We start from the raw sequence: 18,340 nt of genomic DNA, 5'->3' as shown, positions 1-18,340 counted from the left end.
ATACTGACTACAGTTATTGGAAGTGATACCAAAACTCTTTGTGCAAAATTTCAGTCAAATCGGACAAGAATAGCGCCCTCTAGAGGTTGAAGAAGTCAAAATCCCAGTTCGGTTTATATGGCAGCTATATCAGGTTATGTACCGATTTTTGCCATACTCAGCGCAATTATTGGAAGTCATAAGAATTGCCCCCTAGAGGTTCAATAAGTCAAGACCAAGATCGGCCCTCAAGGTGTTCAAGAATTCAAGACCTAAGATCGGTTTATATGGAAGCTATATCAAAACATGGACCGATTTGGCCCGTTTACAATCCCAACCGACCTACACTAATAACAGCCAAGTATCACATAGTCATAATGGGTCTATTGGCGTTTTTGAGCAGTGGCGTGACCCCCTATACTTCGATCTGATTTTGTATGTCAGATTCGAAGTCTACCCCCGAATACCTTTCATTTGAGCCCCATATTGAAATGAACGTCCAATATGTCTGTTTGGGGCAGTTTTGGGGTTAGAACGGCCCGAATCGTACATAGACTCAAAATATAATACCATATTTGTATTCTACTCTCCAATACCTTTCATTTCATACCTATATTGTCCCGATCGGTCCACTTTTGATTTTGGGTTGTGTTCTTGGCATAAGGGGGAGGGTCCTTTCCCCTTCCGATACCGAAAAATTATATAGCCCATGTTTCCTTTAAGACCAACCTACACAATATGCGAAAATTTCGAGATAATCGGTTCTGCCGTTTTTCGGTCTACACGGAACAAACAAACCGAGTCCCATATATCAGTGATTGGCTAATGTGCCATTTTTGAGCGTTTTTGTGGGGGTGGGGTGACCCCCTATACTTCGACTTGAATTTGTATGCCAGATTCGTAATCTACTCCCGCATACTTTTCATTTGATACCCATATTGTCCTTATCGGTCCACTTTTGATTTTGGGTGGTATTGTTGGGGTAACGGTAGAGGGTCCGCCCCTTTTCGTTATCAATAAATTATAAAGCCTATTCCTACTTCCTGACCATATTCGTAATCTACTCCCGAAAACCTTTCATTTGAGTCCCATATGGTCATGATCGTACAAATAAACCTATTTTAAGGGGTTTTGGGACTGGGTCGGCCCCCAGGTACTTGGATCCAACTATTATTATGAAATTCGTACGCTACTCTTGTATACCTTTCATTTGAATCCCATATTGTCCCGATCGGTCCACTTTTATTTTTGGGTAGTACTTTTGGGGTAAGCAGGAAGGTCTGCCCCCCCCTCCAGTTATCAAAAAATTAAATAGCCTATGTTCCCTTCCAGACCAACCTACAATCTGTGAACATTTCAAGGTAATCGGTTCAGCCGTTTTTAAGTCTATACGGAACAAACAAACATACAAACAAACAAAAACAAAACAACTCCCCCCCCACCACAAATGAAAAACATTTTATGTTAAACCGTATGGATCATTTCACACAAATCAAATTCCTTAGTCATATGCACGATAAAACACAACATTATTGCAAAAACAAGGCAAGCATTGCTTAATTTTTGTTAAGTCTAAGAGAAAACATCCATTCTTTAAAGGTAAACAAACAACCATCTCTCTCTTAATTGCTTTGACAACAAGGTGACAGCTTAATTACTTTTTCGCTCTTTCTACTTTCCTTCCCACTCCATTAACAACTTCTTGCGCTGCCCACTCAGTTTCATCAATAAACTTCAATCGGTCGCAAGCAAAAATTTAGTCCTCATAAAAGTTATAGTTAAAAAGTGATTAAAACATTGAAAACTATATAAAAAAGTGAATAAATTAAAACAAAAGTGAAGTGCAACTAATATATTAACAATTTTTAATGGAAAATCGTTCAAAACTCATTGCAATTTGCAAAAAGAAGATCGAGAAAAAAAAAAGAAATTAATGAGGCTGCGGATTTCGCGTTTATGTTACGCCGTGTGTGTATCTATTATTCATGTTGTTGTGTTTTATGTGCATAGAGAGTGAGAGACAAAGTGAACATGTAATGCTCTCACATTAGGTAAGGTGTTTTGCTCTTTGTCCAAGCAAAAGAAGGTATCTTCAACAAACCAAACAAATAGAAAAAAGAACGGTATTGCGTCATCCTATTGCATTGGCAAACAAAAACAATGTATTGCAATAAAAACAACAACAAAGTCAATGTCTATAACATCAACAAATTTGCAGCTCTACATTTTGCAGGTGAGTTTATTAGCAACTATTCGTAAAGCAAATATTATACATACACATAAGCCCTATTAAAAGTTAAATACCCAAGGCTGCATTTCACTTTCTAAAGTAAGGCAAATGACCAAGAGCATTCCATTAGGGAAACTTTTGATATATCAATGAATGCTGTCTGATTCAAGGTTAAGCTCAATGAAATTTTATGTAGACAAAATTTCAATGAAATTTCATCTAAAGACAAAATTTCAATGAAATTTTATCTAAAGACAAAATTTCAATGAAATTTTATGTAAAGACAAAATTTCAATGAAATTTTATCTAAAGACAAAATTTCAATGAAATTTTATCTAAAGACAAAATTTCAATGAAATTTTATCTAAAGACAAAATTTCAATGAAATTTTATCTAAAGACAAAATTTCAATGAAATTTTATCTAAAGACAAAATTTCAATGAAATTTTATCTAAAGACAAAATTTCAATGAAATTTTATCTAAAGACAAAATTTCAATGAAATTTTATCTAAAGACAAAATTTCAATGAAATTTTATCTAAAGACAAAATTTCAATGAAATTTTATCTAAAGACAAAATTTCAATGAAATTTTATCTAAAGACAAAATTTCAATGAAATTTTACCTAAAGACAAAATTTCAATGAAATTTTATCTAAAGACAAAATTTCAATGAAATTTTATCTAAAGACAAAATTTCAATGAAATTTTATCTAAAGACAAAATTTCAATGAAATTTTATCTAAAGACAAAATTTCAATGAAATTTTATCTAAAGACAAAATTTCAATGAAATTTTATCTAAAGACAAAATTTCAATGAAATTTTATCTAAAGACAAAATTTCAATGAAATTTTATCTAAAGACAAAATTTCAATGAAATTTTATCTAAAGACAAAATTTCAATGAAATTTTATCTAAAGACAAAATTTTAATGAAATTTTATCTAAAGACAAAATTTCAATGAAATTTTATATAAAGACAAAATTTCAATGAAATTTTATCTAAAGACAAAATTTCAATGAAATTTTATCTAAAGACAAAATTTTAATGAAAAAGTGAGTTGATAAAGGAACTGAAACCCTTAAAAGCTGCATTTATTACCCGATTTCGCTGAAATTTTAAAAAGTGAAAAAGTGATTTGTTGTGTGCCTTCCGACAACCGACTCAAACATGGTTTAGATCGGACCATATTTGGATATGGCTGCCATAGAGACCGATCTGCCGATTTAGGGTTTGAGGCCCATAAAAGCTGCATTCATAAACCGATTTGGCTGAAATTTGAAAAAGTGAGTTGTTATAAGTCTCCCGACAATCGATTCAAATATGGTTAAGATCCGATCATATTTGGATATAGCTGCCATATAGACCGATCTATCGATTTAAGGTTTAAATCCCATTAAAGCTTCATTTCATTTGCTGAAATTTTAAACAGTTAGTTGTTGTTAGCTCCGGACATCCGACTCATATATGGTTCAGATTAGACCATATTTGGGTATAGCTGCCATAAAGACCAATCTGCCGATGAAGGGTCTGAATCCCATAGAAGCTTCATTTATTAACCGATTTCACTGAAATTTCAAACATTGAGACGCTTTAGGTCGGACCATATTTGGATATAGCTGTCATATAGAGCGATCTGCCGATTAAGCTGCATTTATCAACGGATTTCGCTGAAATTTCAAACAGTGGGTTGTGTTAAGCCTTCCGATACCAAAATTAATAATGTTATAGATCGGATCATATTTGGATATAGCTGTCATATTGAGCGATCTTCCGATTAAGGATCTGAAGCCCATAAAAGTTACACTTATAACCCGATTTGCCAAAAATTTTGCACATAGTATTCTGTTATGGCTTCCAATAGTTGTGCCAAGTATGGTCTAAATTGGTCTATAACCTGATAAAGACCCCAAATAAACAGATCTCCTGAATTGAATTTTTGAACCCTTACAAGCCATCATACTTGTCCGGTTTGACTGAAATTTTGCATGCGGTGTTCGGTTACGGCTTCCAACAACTGTGTCAAGTATTGTTCAAATCGGTCTATAACCTAATATAGCTTCCGTATAAACCGATCTCCCGATTTGACTTCTTGACCGCCTGGGAGCCGTAATTTTGTTCAATTTAGCTAAAATTTTGCATATAGTGCTCTGTTATGACTTCCAGCAACTGTGTCAAATACGGTGCAAATCGGTCTATTACCTGATATAGCTTTCATATAAACCGATCTCCGGATTTGACTTTTTGAGTCCTTACAAGCCGCAATTTTTGTCCGACAACTGTACTTAGTAAAGTTGATACGGTCTATAACCTGGTATATCTCCCATATAAACTGATCTGACATTTTAACTTCTTGAGGCGTTACGAGTCTCAATTCTTTTCCGATTTAGTAAGTTGTTTTTAGTAAACGACTTGTTATTCCTTTACAATTTTAAAGGGTAAATTAATCGGAAATTTCGGCTTGTAAAGGCTCCAGAAGTCAAATCTGGAGATCGGTTTAAATGGGAACTATATCAGGTTATAGACCGTTTTGGATCGTACTTAGCACAGCTGAATCTGAGCCGATATGGCCCATTTGCAATTCCCTACGACCTACAGCAATACTAAGTATCTGTGCGAAATTTGATGCTGCTAGCTTTACGTTCTCGATCGCTATCTTGATTTCGACAGACGAACGGACGGACCTGGCTAGATCGACTCAGAATATCGTGACGATCCAGATCAATACTTCGAGGAGTTACAAACGGAATGACTAGATTTGTATACCCCTAACCTACGGTGGCGTCCTGTTTGGGGGTTGTTATGGTGGTGGGACGTCCACTAGACAGTTGGCCCCTAATATTGATATCAGATACGTGGTCTACTCCCACATATCTTTAATTTGAGCCCCATATTTCCATGTCGCAAACATGACCGGCTTGGGGGGTGTTTTGTGGGATGGGCGGCCACTCAGTGAGTTGGCCTTGAAAATAAATATCGGATTCGTGTTCCACTTTAAAAACCCTCTTATTTGAGCCTCATATTGCAATAGTCAGAAAATACTTACTATTTGGGTGGTGTTGCGGAAGTGGCGTCGCCCCATAGACCCTTTTCCCGAAATTCGTGCTTTTCTCCCAAAGACCTTTCATTTAAGCCCCATATTGCTATGGTCGTATATTTGTCCCCTTTTGGGGATGTTTTTGATGAGAGGCGGCCAAACACTTGATCCCATATTTGGATATCAATTTCGTATTCTACATTCAAATACCTTTTATATGTATAAGCCCCATATTCCCATGGTCAGTAAATAAGTCCTGTTTGGGGGGTGTTTTGGGAAAGGGGTGGACCCCCAAAAACGTGGTCCCACATTTGGATATCAGATTCGTATTCTACTTGCAAATACCTTTCATTTGAGTCCCATATTACCATGGTAGGTAAATATGTCCGATTTAGGGGTGTTTTGGGGCTTGGGGTGGTCCCCCTAGCACTTGGTCCGGCAATTGGATATCAGATACGTTTTCTTATCCGAAATACCTTTCATTTGAATCCCATATTGTCGCGATTGGTCTATATATATATTGGATTGGTTTTAGCGTGGGGCAGCCCCCCTAGGTACCCCATCCGAAAAAGGGATACCAATTTTTTTTATAGGGTACTATATGAGAGCACACAAAATTTCGCTTAAATCGCACGACCCATCTCCGAGATCTGGCGTTTCTGAAAATTAGGGTAAGGGGGAGGGTCCGCCCCCCCTTTAGATATCAAAAAATTTAGTTCCCTATTTTCACCACGGGGTCATTATGCACCATCTTTGAAAATTTCAAGAAAATCGGTTCAGACGTTTCTGAGTCTATAAGGAACACACAAACAAACAAACAAACCTACAAACAAACACAAATTGATTTTTATATATAAGAAGATGTACACATACTGACTTATTTAATTTGCTTAAGGAAATGATTTTCTAATATAAAAATTTTACGAATAATCATTTTTTTAAGGGGTACGTAGGAAAAACTGTGGTGAAAACTGAACAGCAAAAATTCCCAAAATTTTGACAAACAAATTTAAAATCTTCTTTAATTGAGAATTCTCTTCAAACAAGTGAGATTTCTATCATACGCAGTTAGTCAACATTCATCAGAAAACGATTTTGGGTCAATTTAAATGCATTTCGAAGAAGAATTTTAGCACGTCATTTGAGCATTCGTTTATATTGGCGATTAATTATTTTATAAATGTAGCCTCACATTTACTTATTGACGTAAGTGGGTTGTATTTGGTGTGAGTGTTAGAGGGCATATGTGTACTCCATTCACCAAATTTCAGCCAAATCGAGCAAAACTTGAGGCTTTTAGGACCTGAAGAAGACAAATCGGACCTAAAATCATCCAATTATCTGAATCATGCCCAGACCAAGAATTGTTTGTAAGAAAAAGAATAAACTTTTGTCAATTCCATTATTAGTTAATTTTAGAACACAGAAATGAAGATAAGAAATTTAATTTAGTGTCATCTTATAGGTTGAACATATGAACTTAATGTTAATAGTCTTAAACTCTTTCCATGGCATTGTTATCAAAACCCAAAATAAAACAGTGAAAAAACAAACATGCATTTATTTTTAGATTTTATAATTAGTTTGAAATTTCTTTTATATAAAACAAAAAAATAAATGCTGTTTATCAATTTCTATTCCCACCACCAAAGAATGGTGGTATACTGATCTAGGCATTTCGTTTGTTACACCTCGAAGTATTGATCTGGGACACCACACCATAATGTATATATATTATTGATCATCTTGACATTCCTAGGCGATCTAGCAATGTCCGTCCGCCTGTCCGCCGGACAAGGACATAGGAATTGCTCCAACATCTCATCATCTTTCCCACATGCCCTACACATGCTATCACTTGCCGTACGTGGGCTCTTTGCACTATGTTTCCCGTTAGGATACCAAAAGCTATAATGACCTCCTTCTTACTTCCTTTCAGTAATAACCTCGTCTTCTCACCATCCGGATATCCCCATAGAATTTTCGTTGTGGTACCGACCTTTTCACTGTCCCACAGTGTTTCATTTCTTCTTACTCCGCTATGGCCCGTCATCCAACAATGCTGATTGTACCATTCACAGATAAAGCGTTATTCTCTTTTATTCCAAGAATGTTCTTGATCTTACCTTCCTGGTTGTTATTGCCCTGATGGCTAGTTTACTGTCCGTAAAAATGTTCATACACCACGTCCTCGCTCTAACACCTCACTACGTCATACATTCCATGATCGCCCGTATTTCTCGCTGCCAATTTTCAGCAAAATCTAATACCAATATTAGTGCCTGAATCCCATTTGATCTTTATTGGTCTACGAATTTGAGTTTGGATGTAAGGTGTACTCCATTCTTAAAATACTTCATTTCAGCCCGATATTCTCATGATGTCTAATTTAGTGGTGTTTTCGGGGGAGAGCTGGTCCCCCAGATACTTGGCCCTGAAAAAATATCAGCATCGTGCTCTTATCTCAAATACCATGTATTTAAACCCCATATTGCCATTAGCTTAAGAGGAGTTTACAGGATGAGGCGTCCACCAAACACATGGCCCCAAAATAGGTTATCAAATTCATTTGCTAATCTCAAATACCTTTCAGTTGAGCCACATATTGGCATTGTCGAAAAATTTGTTCTCTTTGGGGGTGTTTTGGGAAAGGGGTGATGCCCTAAATACATGGTCCTACATTTGGATATCAAATTCATATTCTACTTCCAAATACCTTTATTTGAGCCCCATATTGCGATGGTCACTAAAAAAATGCTGTTTGTGGGGTATTTTGGGAAAGGGGTAGACCCCCAGAAAATTGGTCCCGAAAATGGGTACCAATTCTTGCTCTACCCACCCCATACCTTTCATTTAAGCTCCACATTGACATGGTCGGTAAATATACCCGATTTAGGGGTGTTTTGGGGATTGGAGTGGTCCCCCAAACCCTAAGCCTGGAAAATATATCAGCAACGTGCTCTGTTCGCATATACCTATATAACATTTATTTGAACCCCATACTGCCATTGGCCTCAAAATTGGACATCAAATTCGTTTTCTAATCTCATTTAAACTCCTTATTGCAAAAAGCCCTAAAAACTATGAATATTTAGTTCCACTCTCTTTAAGACCCAAATTGTCTTGGTGAGCAAATACGTCCTATTTGGGGTTTGTTATTGTGGTGGGACGTCCGCTAGACAGTTGGCCCCTTATATTGATATCAGATACGTTGTCTACTCCCACATACCTACAATTTGAGCCCCATATTTCCATAGTCGGCAAACATGACCGGCTTGGGGGGTGCTTTGGGGGATGGGCGGCTACTCAGTGAGTTGGCCTTGAAAATATATATCGAAGTCGTGTTCCACCTCTCTTGAGCCTCATAGCCCTCTTATAAAATACTTACTATTTGGGTGGTGTTTCGGGGGTGGCGTGGCCCCATAGACACTTTTTCCCGAATATTGATATCAAATTCGTGCTATACTTCCAAAGACCTTTCATTTGAGCCCCATATTGCTCGTAAATTTGTCCACTTTGGGGGATGGTTTTGGTGAGAAACGGCCCCCCAAACAGTTGGTCCCATATTTGTTTATCAGATTTTAATTCTACACTCAAATACCTTTTATTTCAGCCCCATATTCCTATGGTCAGTAAATAAGTCCTGTTTGGGAGGTGTTTTGGGAAAGGGGTGGATCCCCAGAAACGTGGTCCCACATTTGGATATCAGATTCATATTCTACTCGCAAATACCTTTCATATGAGTCCCATATTGCAATGGTCGGTAAATATGTCCGCTTTAGGGGTGTTTTGGGGCTTGGGGTGGTTCCCCTAGCACTTGGTCCGACAATTGGATATCAGATGCGTTTTATTATCCTAAATACCTTTCATTTGAGTCCCATATTGTCGTGATTGGTGTTAATATATGTTTGGTAAAATTAGGATGGGGCAGCCCCCCTAGGTACCTAATCGGAAATTTGGATACAACATTTTTATTTTTAAGATACTATATGAGGGCACACAAAATTTCGCTTAAATCGCACCACCCATCTCCGAGATCTAGCGTTTCTGAAAATTAGGGAAAGGGGGAGGGTCCGCCCCCCCTTCAGATATCAAAAAATGTAGTACCCTATTTACACCACGATATCATTATGCACCATCTGTGAAAATTTCAAGAAAATCGGTTCAGCCGTTTCTGAGTCTATAAGGAACAGACAAACATACAAACAAACAAACACAAATTGATTTTATATATAAGATTATTATGTTCTGATCGGTCCAATTTATTTTTTTGAAGTACCACTTGGATCCAATTTTGAATATCATATTCATACTTTACTCTTAAATACCATTCATTGGAGTCCCATATTGTCCTGATCGGTCCATTATACTCGCTGTACCTTCCATTCCATTATACTCGCTGCCACAGGATGAGGGTATACTAATGTACTGATTCCTTTTGTAACATCGCGAACTATTGATTCTAGATCGTCTCGACGTTCTGAGTCGATCTAGACAGTTAATCAGTTAAAAAAGGTACATTTTTAGCGGAATCCATGGTGGTGAGTACCCAATATTCGGCCCGACCGACTTTGCACGCTTTGTTGTTTTAGTCGCGTATTGTCCTGATCGTTCAATTTTTATTTTTGGCGGGGGTTTGGGCTTGGGACGGCTTCCTAGGCACTTGGAGCCAATTTTAATTATCATATTCATACTCTACTCCCAAATACCTTTAATTTGAGTCTCATATTGTCTCAATGAGTAAACATGTCTGTTCGTTGGTTTTGAGATGGGACATCCCCCCAGGATATGTCACCCCATAATTTTATACCAATTTTATGTTTTTGAGGTACCATAAGATGGTTAACAAAATTTCACTTAATTCGACGCACCTTTTTCGAGATCTGGCGTTTTGAAATTTGTGGTAAGGGAGAGGATCCGCCCCCCCCCCCCCCCCCCCTCCATTCCCCTCGTAGATATTACGAAATGAAGAAGCGTTTTTTCACCGGGAGGCCTTAACTCTACCACCTGCGAAAGTTGCATGATATCGGCTCAGCCGTTTTTGAGTCTGTATGGTATATACAACAAACTAACAAACAAGCAAAGCGCAACAATTGCATTATTATACCCACCACCGAAGGATGGGGGTATATTCGTTTTATTATTCCGTTTGCAACACATCAGAATATCCTTTTCCGACCCCATGAAATATATATATTCTTGATCGTCGTAAAAATCTAAGACGATCTACTCTTTTAAAGTAGAAGTATTGAGCTGAAACTTTGCACAGATTCTTGTTTAGTCCATAGGCAGGTTAAGTTCGAAAATTGCTTGTATTGGGCTATATCTTGAAATAGCCCCCATATGTACCGATCTGCCGATTTAAAGTCATAGCCCCATAAAAGCCAAATTTATTATCCGACTTTGCTGAAATTTGAGATAGTGATTTCTGTTAGGCCCTTCGACATCTTCTTCAATTTGGCCCAAATCGGTCTAGATTTGGATATAGCTGTCATATGTCGGCACGTCCTTCGTACTCGGCACAAAAAAGGAGGTCCCTTATCACTGAGTTTAAACATTAATCGGACTGCACCTGTATTTTGATAAATACTACTACTAAGAACGGGAAAGGGTTTCCTTATTTCGAGACTGCCGATTGCGACATCGTTTTAAACAATATTTTTTGTTCCAAACATATTTGGCAAGTGATAATACAAATTTTACGTCATGGGGTCATGCTCTGAAATACATTCAACGACAATGAATTTAAAATATTGTAGTTTTTTCTGGTTTTCACTGATCGCTGACGCATTAACTATGATTATTAGTTGCGGAATTTGCTGAATGGTTTCTCCAAATAGCAAACCAAATCAAATGTTCTATAAATTGGCCGCTTTCAAAGAACGTGTGGTTCAATCCATTCGAAGCTATAGATAATTACGGACGCATAAAATCGTCGGCTCCATCGTATTGGTTAGGCAGTTAAAATTTTTCATACTTATCACTCGGTTTTTCAGTTATGAATAATCCCGAATTATATATCAGTGCTAATGATGTGCAACGCCATGATGCGGATGTTGTAGTTAAGAAATTTTCTTCAAAAATGCAATGGCATCCCAAGGGGGAAGATACACTAATCGATCTCGGCTCAGGATCGGGCGATGTTCTCATGGATATTGTATACCCAAGGATACCAAAAAATTTTCAACGCATTGTGTGTACCGACGTTAATCCTACAATGGTTAGTTACGCCCGCCAAAAATTCGGTCATGTAAAAGGAGTTGAGTTTGAAACACTCGACATGGCAACGGACACATTGCCCGAGCAGCTGAAAGGACAATTTGATCATGTGACCTCCTTCTATGCTTTAATGTATGCAAGAACTCAAAGGTAGGTAATCTAACAATGGAATATTCGTTCAAATTAATTGTTTAACATATTCCTCCAGACAAGCGATTAAAAACATTTGGGAACTCTTAAGACCCACTGGGGGCGATTGCCTTTTTATCACTCTGTGCACTCATCCAATTTTTCACGCTTACAAAGTCTTAAGTAAAATGGAAAAATGGGCTCAGTATGCGATCGATGTGGACTCTTTTATTCCACCACAACAAAATTGCCAAGAACCCCGAAAACAGTTTATGGAGTTTCTCACAGATGCGGGATTTACAGATTTCAGCGTAGAATTACAGCATAAAACCTATGACTATAGGAGTGTGAAAGTTTTCAAAAGTAAGCCAATGTGAATGATGAACATGCAAGATCCCTAAATTCGAAACTATTTTACAGCAAATATGATGGCCGTGAATCCCTTCGTAGAACGAATGCCAGCCACATTGCGTAGTGAATATATGGATGAAGCATTGGTAGAAGCTTTCAGGTATATGGGCAACAAAATAGATCCCAAGGATTATTGCGGCGTACTACCAATTCCTTATACACTGCTGGTGGTTTACGCCCGAAAGTGAAAATATGTGTAGCATACAGTGGCTCAATAAAGTTAATGTAGTAATATTTTAATCTTTAATATAAAGAAATTTAATTTTTTTTTGCACTGAACTTTAATGAAATATAGATCGTCACATATGTAAACGATTTCCACGAAGAGCATTAGGCGAAACAGGGAAAAAGTTTTTGGAAGTCATAACGGAACACGACATGCAAAATTTCAGCCAAATCGGGCAGAAATGCGGCTCTAAAATCAAATCGGGAGATTGGTTTTTATGTTTTAACTAGCTGGACAGGGCCCACTCCTGCTGCGCCTTCTTTAACTCTCTAATATCTTATTAGGATAGGGATACCACCGGAAAAATTTAAAACGGTGGTTATCCCCTCTTATTGTTGGCGACATTTGCGAGGCACCATTATTCCCAAACAGGTGTCGCACTTCGGCACGCCATTCGGACTCGGCTTTAAAAAAAGGTCCCTTATCGTTGATAAACTCAACTTGAATCGGAAAGCACTCATTGATGTGTGAGAAGTTAGCACCTGCTCGGTCCCTTGGCAAATTTTTACTCTACTACCAAATCCCTTCCTTCTGAGCTCCATATTACCGTATTGGTAAATATTGTGGGTTTAGGGGGTATTTCGGGGGAAGTCATTTGGCCATTAAAGTAAACATACAATTCGTGCTCTACTTTCAGAAACATTCGATATATTGGGTTGCCCAAAAAGTAATTGCGGATTTTTCATATAGTCGGCGTTGACAAATTTTTTCACAGCTTGTGACTCTGTAATTGCATTCTTTCTTCTGTCAGTTATCAGCTGTTACTTTTAGCTTGCTTTAGAAAAAAAGTGTAAAAAAAGTATATTTGATTAAAGTTCATTCTAAGTCTTATTAAAAATGCATTTACTTTCTTTTAAAAAATCCGCAATTACTTTTTGGGCAACCCAATAAGTTCCATAATGGCATGATCGGTAAATAAGTTGGACTCCAGGGTCTTTGTCCCGATAATGAATATAAATTTCCCGAAAATCAAGAAATTTCCACCCCAACTAGCTTTCATATAATAGGGAGGTATTTTGGGGAGGGGCGGCTCCCCAAACACATGGCTCTATATAGTCGTTATTGGTGAATATATCCATTTGTCGGGTTTTGAGCGGTACCCTTCCGCAACAGTAGTAGAAACCATTTTTTTGTGACTGTTAGAGTGCAAAAAAACGCCGAATAAATCGCATTACCAATCTTCAAGATCTGATATTTTTGAAATTAGGGGATTGATATGTGCTCGGGGACAAATTTCGACTCAATTATGGATATCAAATTCGTATCCACTCCCAAATCCCTTTACTTTGAGCCCCATATTGTCATGGTCGGCAAGTATGAATCGTTTGGAGAGTATTTTGGCTGGGGCGGCCAAATTCGTTAAAATTCGTTCTTTACTCCCAAATACCGTTGATTTGAGCTCCATATAGCTATACTGACCTTCTTTTTACTTCCTTTCAGTAATTGCCTGGTCCTCTTACGATCTGGATCACCCCATAGGATTTTCGACGTCCTACCGTTTCGCTGTTCCACAATGTTGCATGCGCATTCGTCGCCCACTCCCTTAACTCGGACTGCGTCGACCCGAAACGCTTCGGGTTAACCACGTTTATTGACTGCAGTCCCCTGGCCTTCATCGCCAAATCGTCTGCCATTTCATTTCCCCTTATTCCGTTATGGCCCGGCACCCAAACGATGCGGATTTTGCCATCTTCAGAGAAGGCGTTAATCTCCTTCTTACACTGCTGTTCGTGACCTTATCGTCCTGGTTGTTATTGCCTTTATGGCAATTTTACTGGCGGTAAAGATGTTCACACTCGATGTCCTCGCGTTAGCAAGACACCACTTCACGCATTCCGTGATCGTCCGGATATCTGCCTGCAGCACCGTATTATGGTCAGGCTGTCTAAAACAGATCTCAGTCCCTGGGTTCTCAATGTAGACACCCAGGCCCACTCTGTCCCCTAGCTTTGATCCATCCGTGTAACATAATCTTCCAGACGGCAGTACTAGCGTATCGTCAATTCAACACTGTGCCTAGACCTCAATGTGAGCCTTCTCAGTGTGCTACTGAATGTGACACTTCTGATTCAGTCTCCTATCAAAGATCACTCCTAAGTATTTGACTTTGTCAGATACCGAAATTGTTTTATTGAGGAAACTTGGCGCGTCAGATTATCCCACATTTGTCTTCCTTGTGAACAGGCATAAAGGAGAAAATTGAAATGAGTTCATCGATACACTGTTCTTGAGTTAATTCACTTCAAAAGTTGTAAAAAATAAACGCACAAAAATGTTCACGACTTAATGCCTTTTTTTTTGGCGAGATTAATCTTTTAAGTTACTGTAAACCACACAAATAGCGCTCGTATGTCAAAACCTAACGAGTACGTATAACCTCAAAAAATTTCAAGCTTTACGATAGAGCTGTCAGTTGGCAGATTGCAACACAAAGGTTGTCCAATCCCAAAACATAAAAGGCAACCCTCGTATACTTTATGGGTCCTGAGACGAATATTTCGAGATGTAACAAACCGTAGCGCAGGGGTTAGCGTGTCCACCTATGACGCTGAACGCCTGGGTTCGAATCCTGGCGAGACCATCAGAAAAAAAGTTCAGCGGTGATTTTCCTCTCCTAATGCTGGCAACATTTGTGAGGTACTTTGCCATGTAAAACTTCTCTTCAAAAGAGGTGTCGCATTGCGGCACGCCGTTCGGACTCTTCTATAAAAAAGAGGCCCCTTATCATTGAGCTTAAAACTTGAATCGGACTGCACTCATTGATATGCGAGAAGTTAGCCCCTGTTCCTTAGTGAATGTTCATGGGCAAAATTTGCAATTTGCATTTACAAACGGAATGACTAGATTAGTATACACCCATCCTATGGTGGTGGTTATAAAAAATAACGTTGTTGGCCTATATCTTTAATACACTGTGAGATACATGGTGTCAAAGTTGACCACTTTCTTTTGCCAACTCTGGAGAAAGTGATCTTAAAATGCATATTTATTTTATCCGATTTGGTTGAAATTTGAAACTAAAAGTTTACTTAGACCTGTCTACAGTTGTGCCGAATATGGTGCAGATGGGTCCAACTTTAGGTGTGGGTCCCAGGCAAATGTATCCCCCATTTTTGCTCTGGAATCCACATTTTTCTAAAATTTTGCAAGCGACAGTTTCTTCGCATGGCAAAGTGTAATCCAACCCATGAACGAATCGATCAGTATTTGATGAAGCTCCCAGACAACTGTACATTTTACATATATACAATAGATATTTACACCGAGTTGAGTAAAATGTAAACGGAGTTTCTTCAGAATCCTTAACCATGCAAATTGGGTCAGTAGATCAAAAGTTAATGCCCCTTGAAAGTTGGAAGATGGGAAGTGGTCAACTTTCTCACCCTGTATTAACGATAGAGGACGAAAATGCCTGTGTCCTCCTATACATATGTCAAAATCAATTTTCCCCGCTCAGATCAACAGATAAAAAATTATGGATTTATTTCCCATTTTTTCGCCGTTTGGTAAAAAACTTGAATTTTTTTGGATATTCATAAATAAAAGTTTACATACTCTTAGAAGCACATTGTTACTTGTCTTTGGAAAAGAAAACTGTTTCCTATGACTCTTTTTGTCGTGGGTCCGCCATCTCCAACTGCAAATGTGGCTACAACAACAATGGGTCCTCGCATACCACATTATCTTTACCTTTTTCTACATACCTCTCTATTTGTTCTGGTTTTCTGCATTTTTATTGCAATATTGCGAGCTTCAGATATCGTTGCGTCAATTTTGGGGTATTTAGACTGTGGTACACAATACTCAGTTCGATTTGCTTTGATTGTTCGTTCATTGATAATAAGGATGCCCTACTTAGATTCATCCTTCTCGATTACGGCTTTGGTTGGTGTTCAACTAACACAATGCCAACTTTCGTTTGAAGCTGCCACTGCACATACATAGCTACTCTGTTGTCTCGTTCCAGGTAATATCGGACATCCGGAAATTATGTGGCTTATGACATAACCTACATCCAGAGTCCTCCGCCTGCTTAAGAAATATTCTTCTGATAGTATCATGTATTCAAAGGCTGATCTTGTGCCGCTATTAAAGTTTCTCCTTTGAGCTCTAGAACTGTTGTTAGATATTTGTATATATAGTTCCATTACGGAGCACAAGAATTTTATTTATTTCAATAAATTGCTTAAGCTTTCATACATTTATAAAAAATATCATCTTTAAGTACATTTTCCCAAATCGTTTACATTAGTGTTGCTATCTTGGACTACTCATTGTGCTTTCAACACATGTTATGGGGGTTGATTTTCCATTTGAGTTTGTAATAAAATCCCTTCGCATTCTGGCTTCCCAACACATTGTGCAGTTTCATCAATCCCATTATAGTCATTCATAGTAAAGTCGACTTGTCAAACCATTATTTGACATTTGTTGATTTTTATCCCAATACAGATAACATCTCAAGTTCTGCATTCCTTTTGTCAGTTGTTGGCAGGGGAATTCCTTATGTCCTTACAGCAGTGTCTTCATCGCTAATGAAACGTATTTATTTGATTGTTCTAATCATTTATGAGATGCGAGCTGTTTGCTTTGTTTTTCCAAGAGGGTGCACAAATATGACAATCCATTTCTTTTTTTCCCCCGCATATGTCATAGAGATTTTCAACATAAGTCATCACCACTCTCATAGATTTCAAACCAACATAGCATGTTGTCATGTCTCGAAGAAGTGTTCTTTTATGATATCTTTTGCGTTTTTTAATAATATGTAAATTTCATGGCACAACATTTTATATTCAAAATTAAACTTTTTAAAATTTATTTAAATGGGATTTAAGAAATCTTATCCAGATTGCTGCAGCAATAAATGTTGTGCCATATCAAAGGGCATCGTAGAAATGTTGTTGTACTCGTATAAAAATGGTAACTTGATGAGGTTACCAATGAGGAACATTAGAATAGGTTAGAGTGGCAGTCTATTTTCTCAAGACGTAAGAATAAGTCGTACATATAAATACCCTATGCCATCATAGTGGTACAAGGTGCATTTGTTTGCATCTGCCATACAATCCGATCTCTCGATTTAAGGTCTTGAGTTAATGACACTTGATGATACTCACACAAACACAGAATGGTCTTTTCAATAGTGGTAGTGTGCTCATCACTGGCGTAAAGTTTCCGATTCATACTATGCACATTTATTGCCTGGTTTCGCTGAAATTTTGGTACAGTTACTTGTACTAGAACCCTAAATGTCTGCGCTGAATATGTCAATATCGGACCGTATTCTCATAAACATATGTATCTACCATATATATTAATCTCCCAATTTAATATCTTCGACCCAAAGCAGGTGTAGGTTCTTATTACCAGTGAGAATCGAACCCATAAGAGTCTTTGAACTGTAGTTACTGTCGTATTACAATGGTGACAAATTGTCTAAGTGAGTCTGATTTCAGAATACCAATAAAACTTAAGCCAGGATCGTACTATATTTGGCTACAGCTGCCATACAAACCGATCATTTATTTAAGGTCTTCGGCCCATAAAGGTTAACGTAATTCTTGCATAATTTGATCTCGATTGGTCACTAATAAGATTAAGAATGATTTCACTGACTAAAGGTCTTTGTGTTATAAATGTATTTGGAACAAAATGCCTTCACAATTGTTCTTTTTTTTTTGTGGAGCTAGGTAAAAAAACTTCTGTACAAAGAGGTGTCGCAATGCGGGATCCCGTCCGACAGTGAGATTAAACTTATCATTGAGCTTAAACTTGAATCGGACGACACTCATTGAGATGTGAGAAGTTTGCCCCTGTTCACCTGATGTAGTGTTCATGGGGCTAATTGTAAAAAGTTCCATCTTTCTTTCCATCGTTCCAACTATCGATTCCTATCTTACATCCTTGCTTCAAACATATTTCATACCCTTTCGATCCTTCCTTCCATATTTTCTTCCATCCACCCTTCCATTTTTCCTTCCCTTCCTTCTGTCCATCAATTCTTCCATCTTCGTTCCATTCTTTAGTTCATCTTCCGTGTCATCCTTTTTTCCATCAATTCTTCCTTTCGTACATTTCAACCCTTTCGTCCATCCTTCCTTCTAT

At 37.9% G+C, this 18,340-nt stretch overlaps 1 protein-coding gene across 1 annotated transcript in view; it reads left to right on the top strand.

Moving 5' to 3' along the window:
* The first annotated feature begins 2,139 nt into the window (after positions 1–2,139).
* Positions 2,140–18,340, top strand: part of LOC106081652 (juvenile hormone acid O-methyltransferase) — a 35,845-nt gene continuing 19,644 nt past the window's right edge. The window contains exons 1-4 of the mRNA XM_013243781.2: positions 2,140–2,212; positions 11,244–11,616; positions 11,675–11,958; positions 12,016–12,190. Of these exons, the coding sequence (XP_013099235.2) occupies positions 2,140–2,212; positions 11,244–11,616; positions 11,675–11,958; positions 12,016–12,190 (905 nt within the window). The remainder of the gene's footprint in view (positions 2,213–11,243; positions 11,617–11,674; positions 11,959–12,015; positions 12,191–18,340) is intronic.

Source organism: Stomoxys calcitrans, chromosome 3, assembly GCF_963082655.1.
Source record: "Stomoxys calcitrans chromosome 3, idStoCalc2.1, whole genome shotgun sequence".
Lineage (NCBI taxonomy): Eukaryota > Metazoa > Arthropoda > Insecta > Diptera > Muscidae > Stomoxys > Stomoxys calcitrans.
Note: the sequence above shows the minus strand (reverse complement) of the source record. Positions and strands in the feature narration are given on the sequence as shown.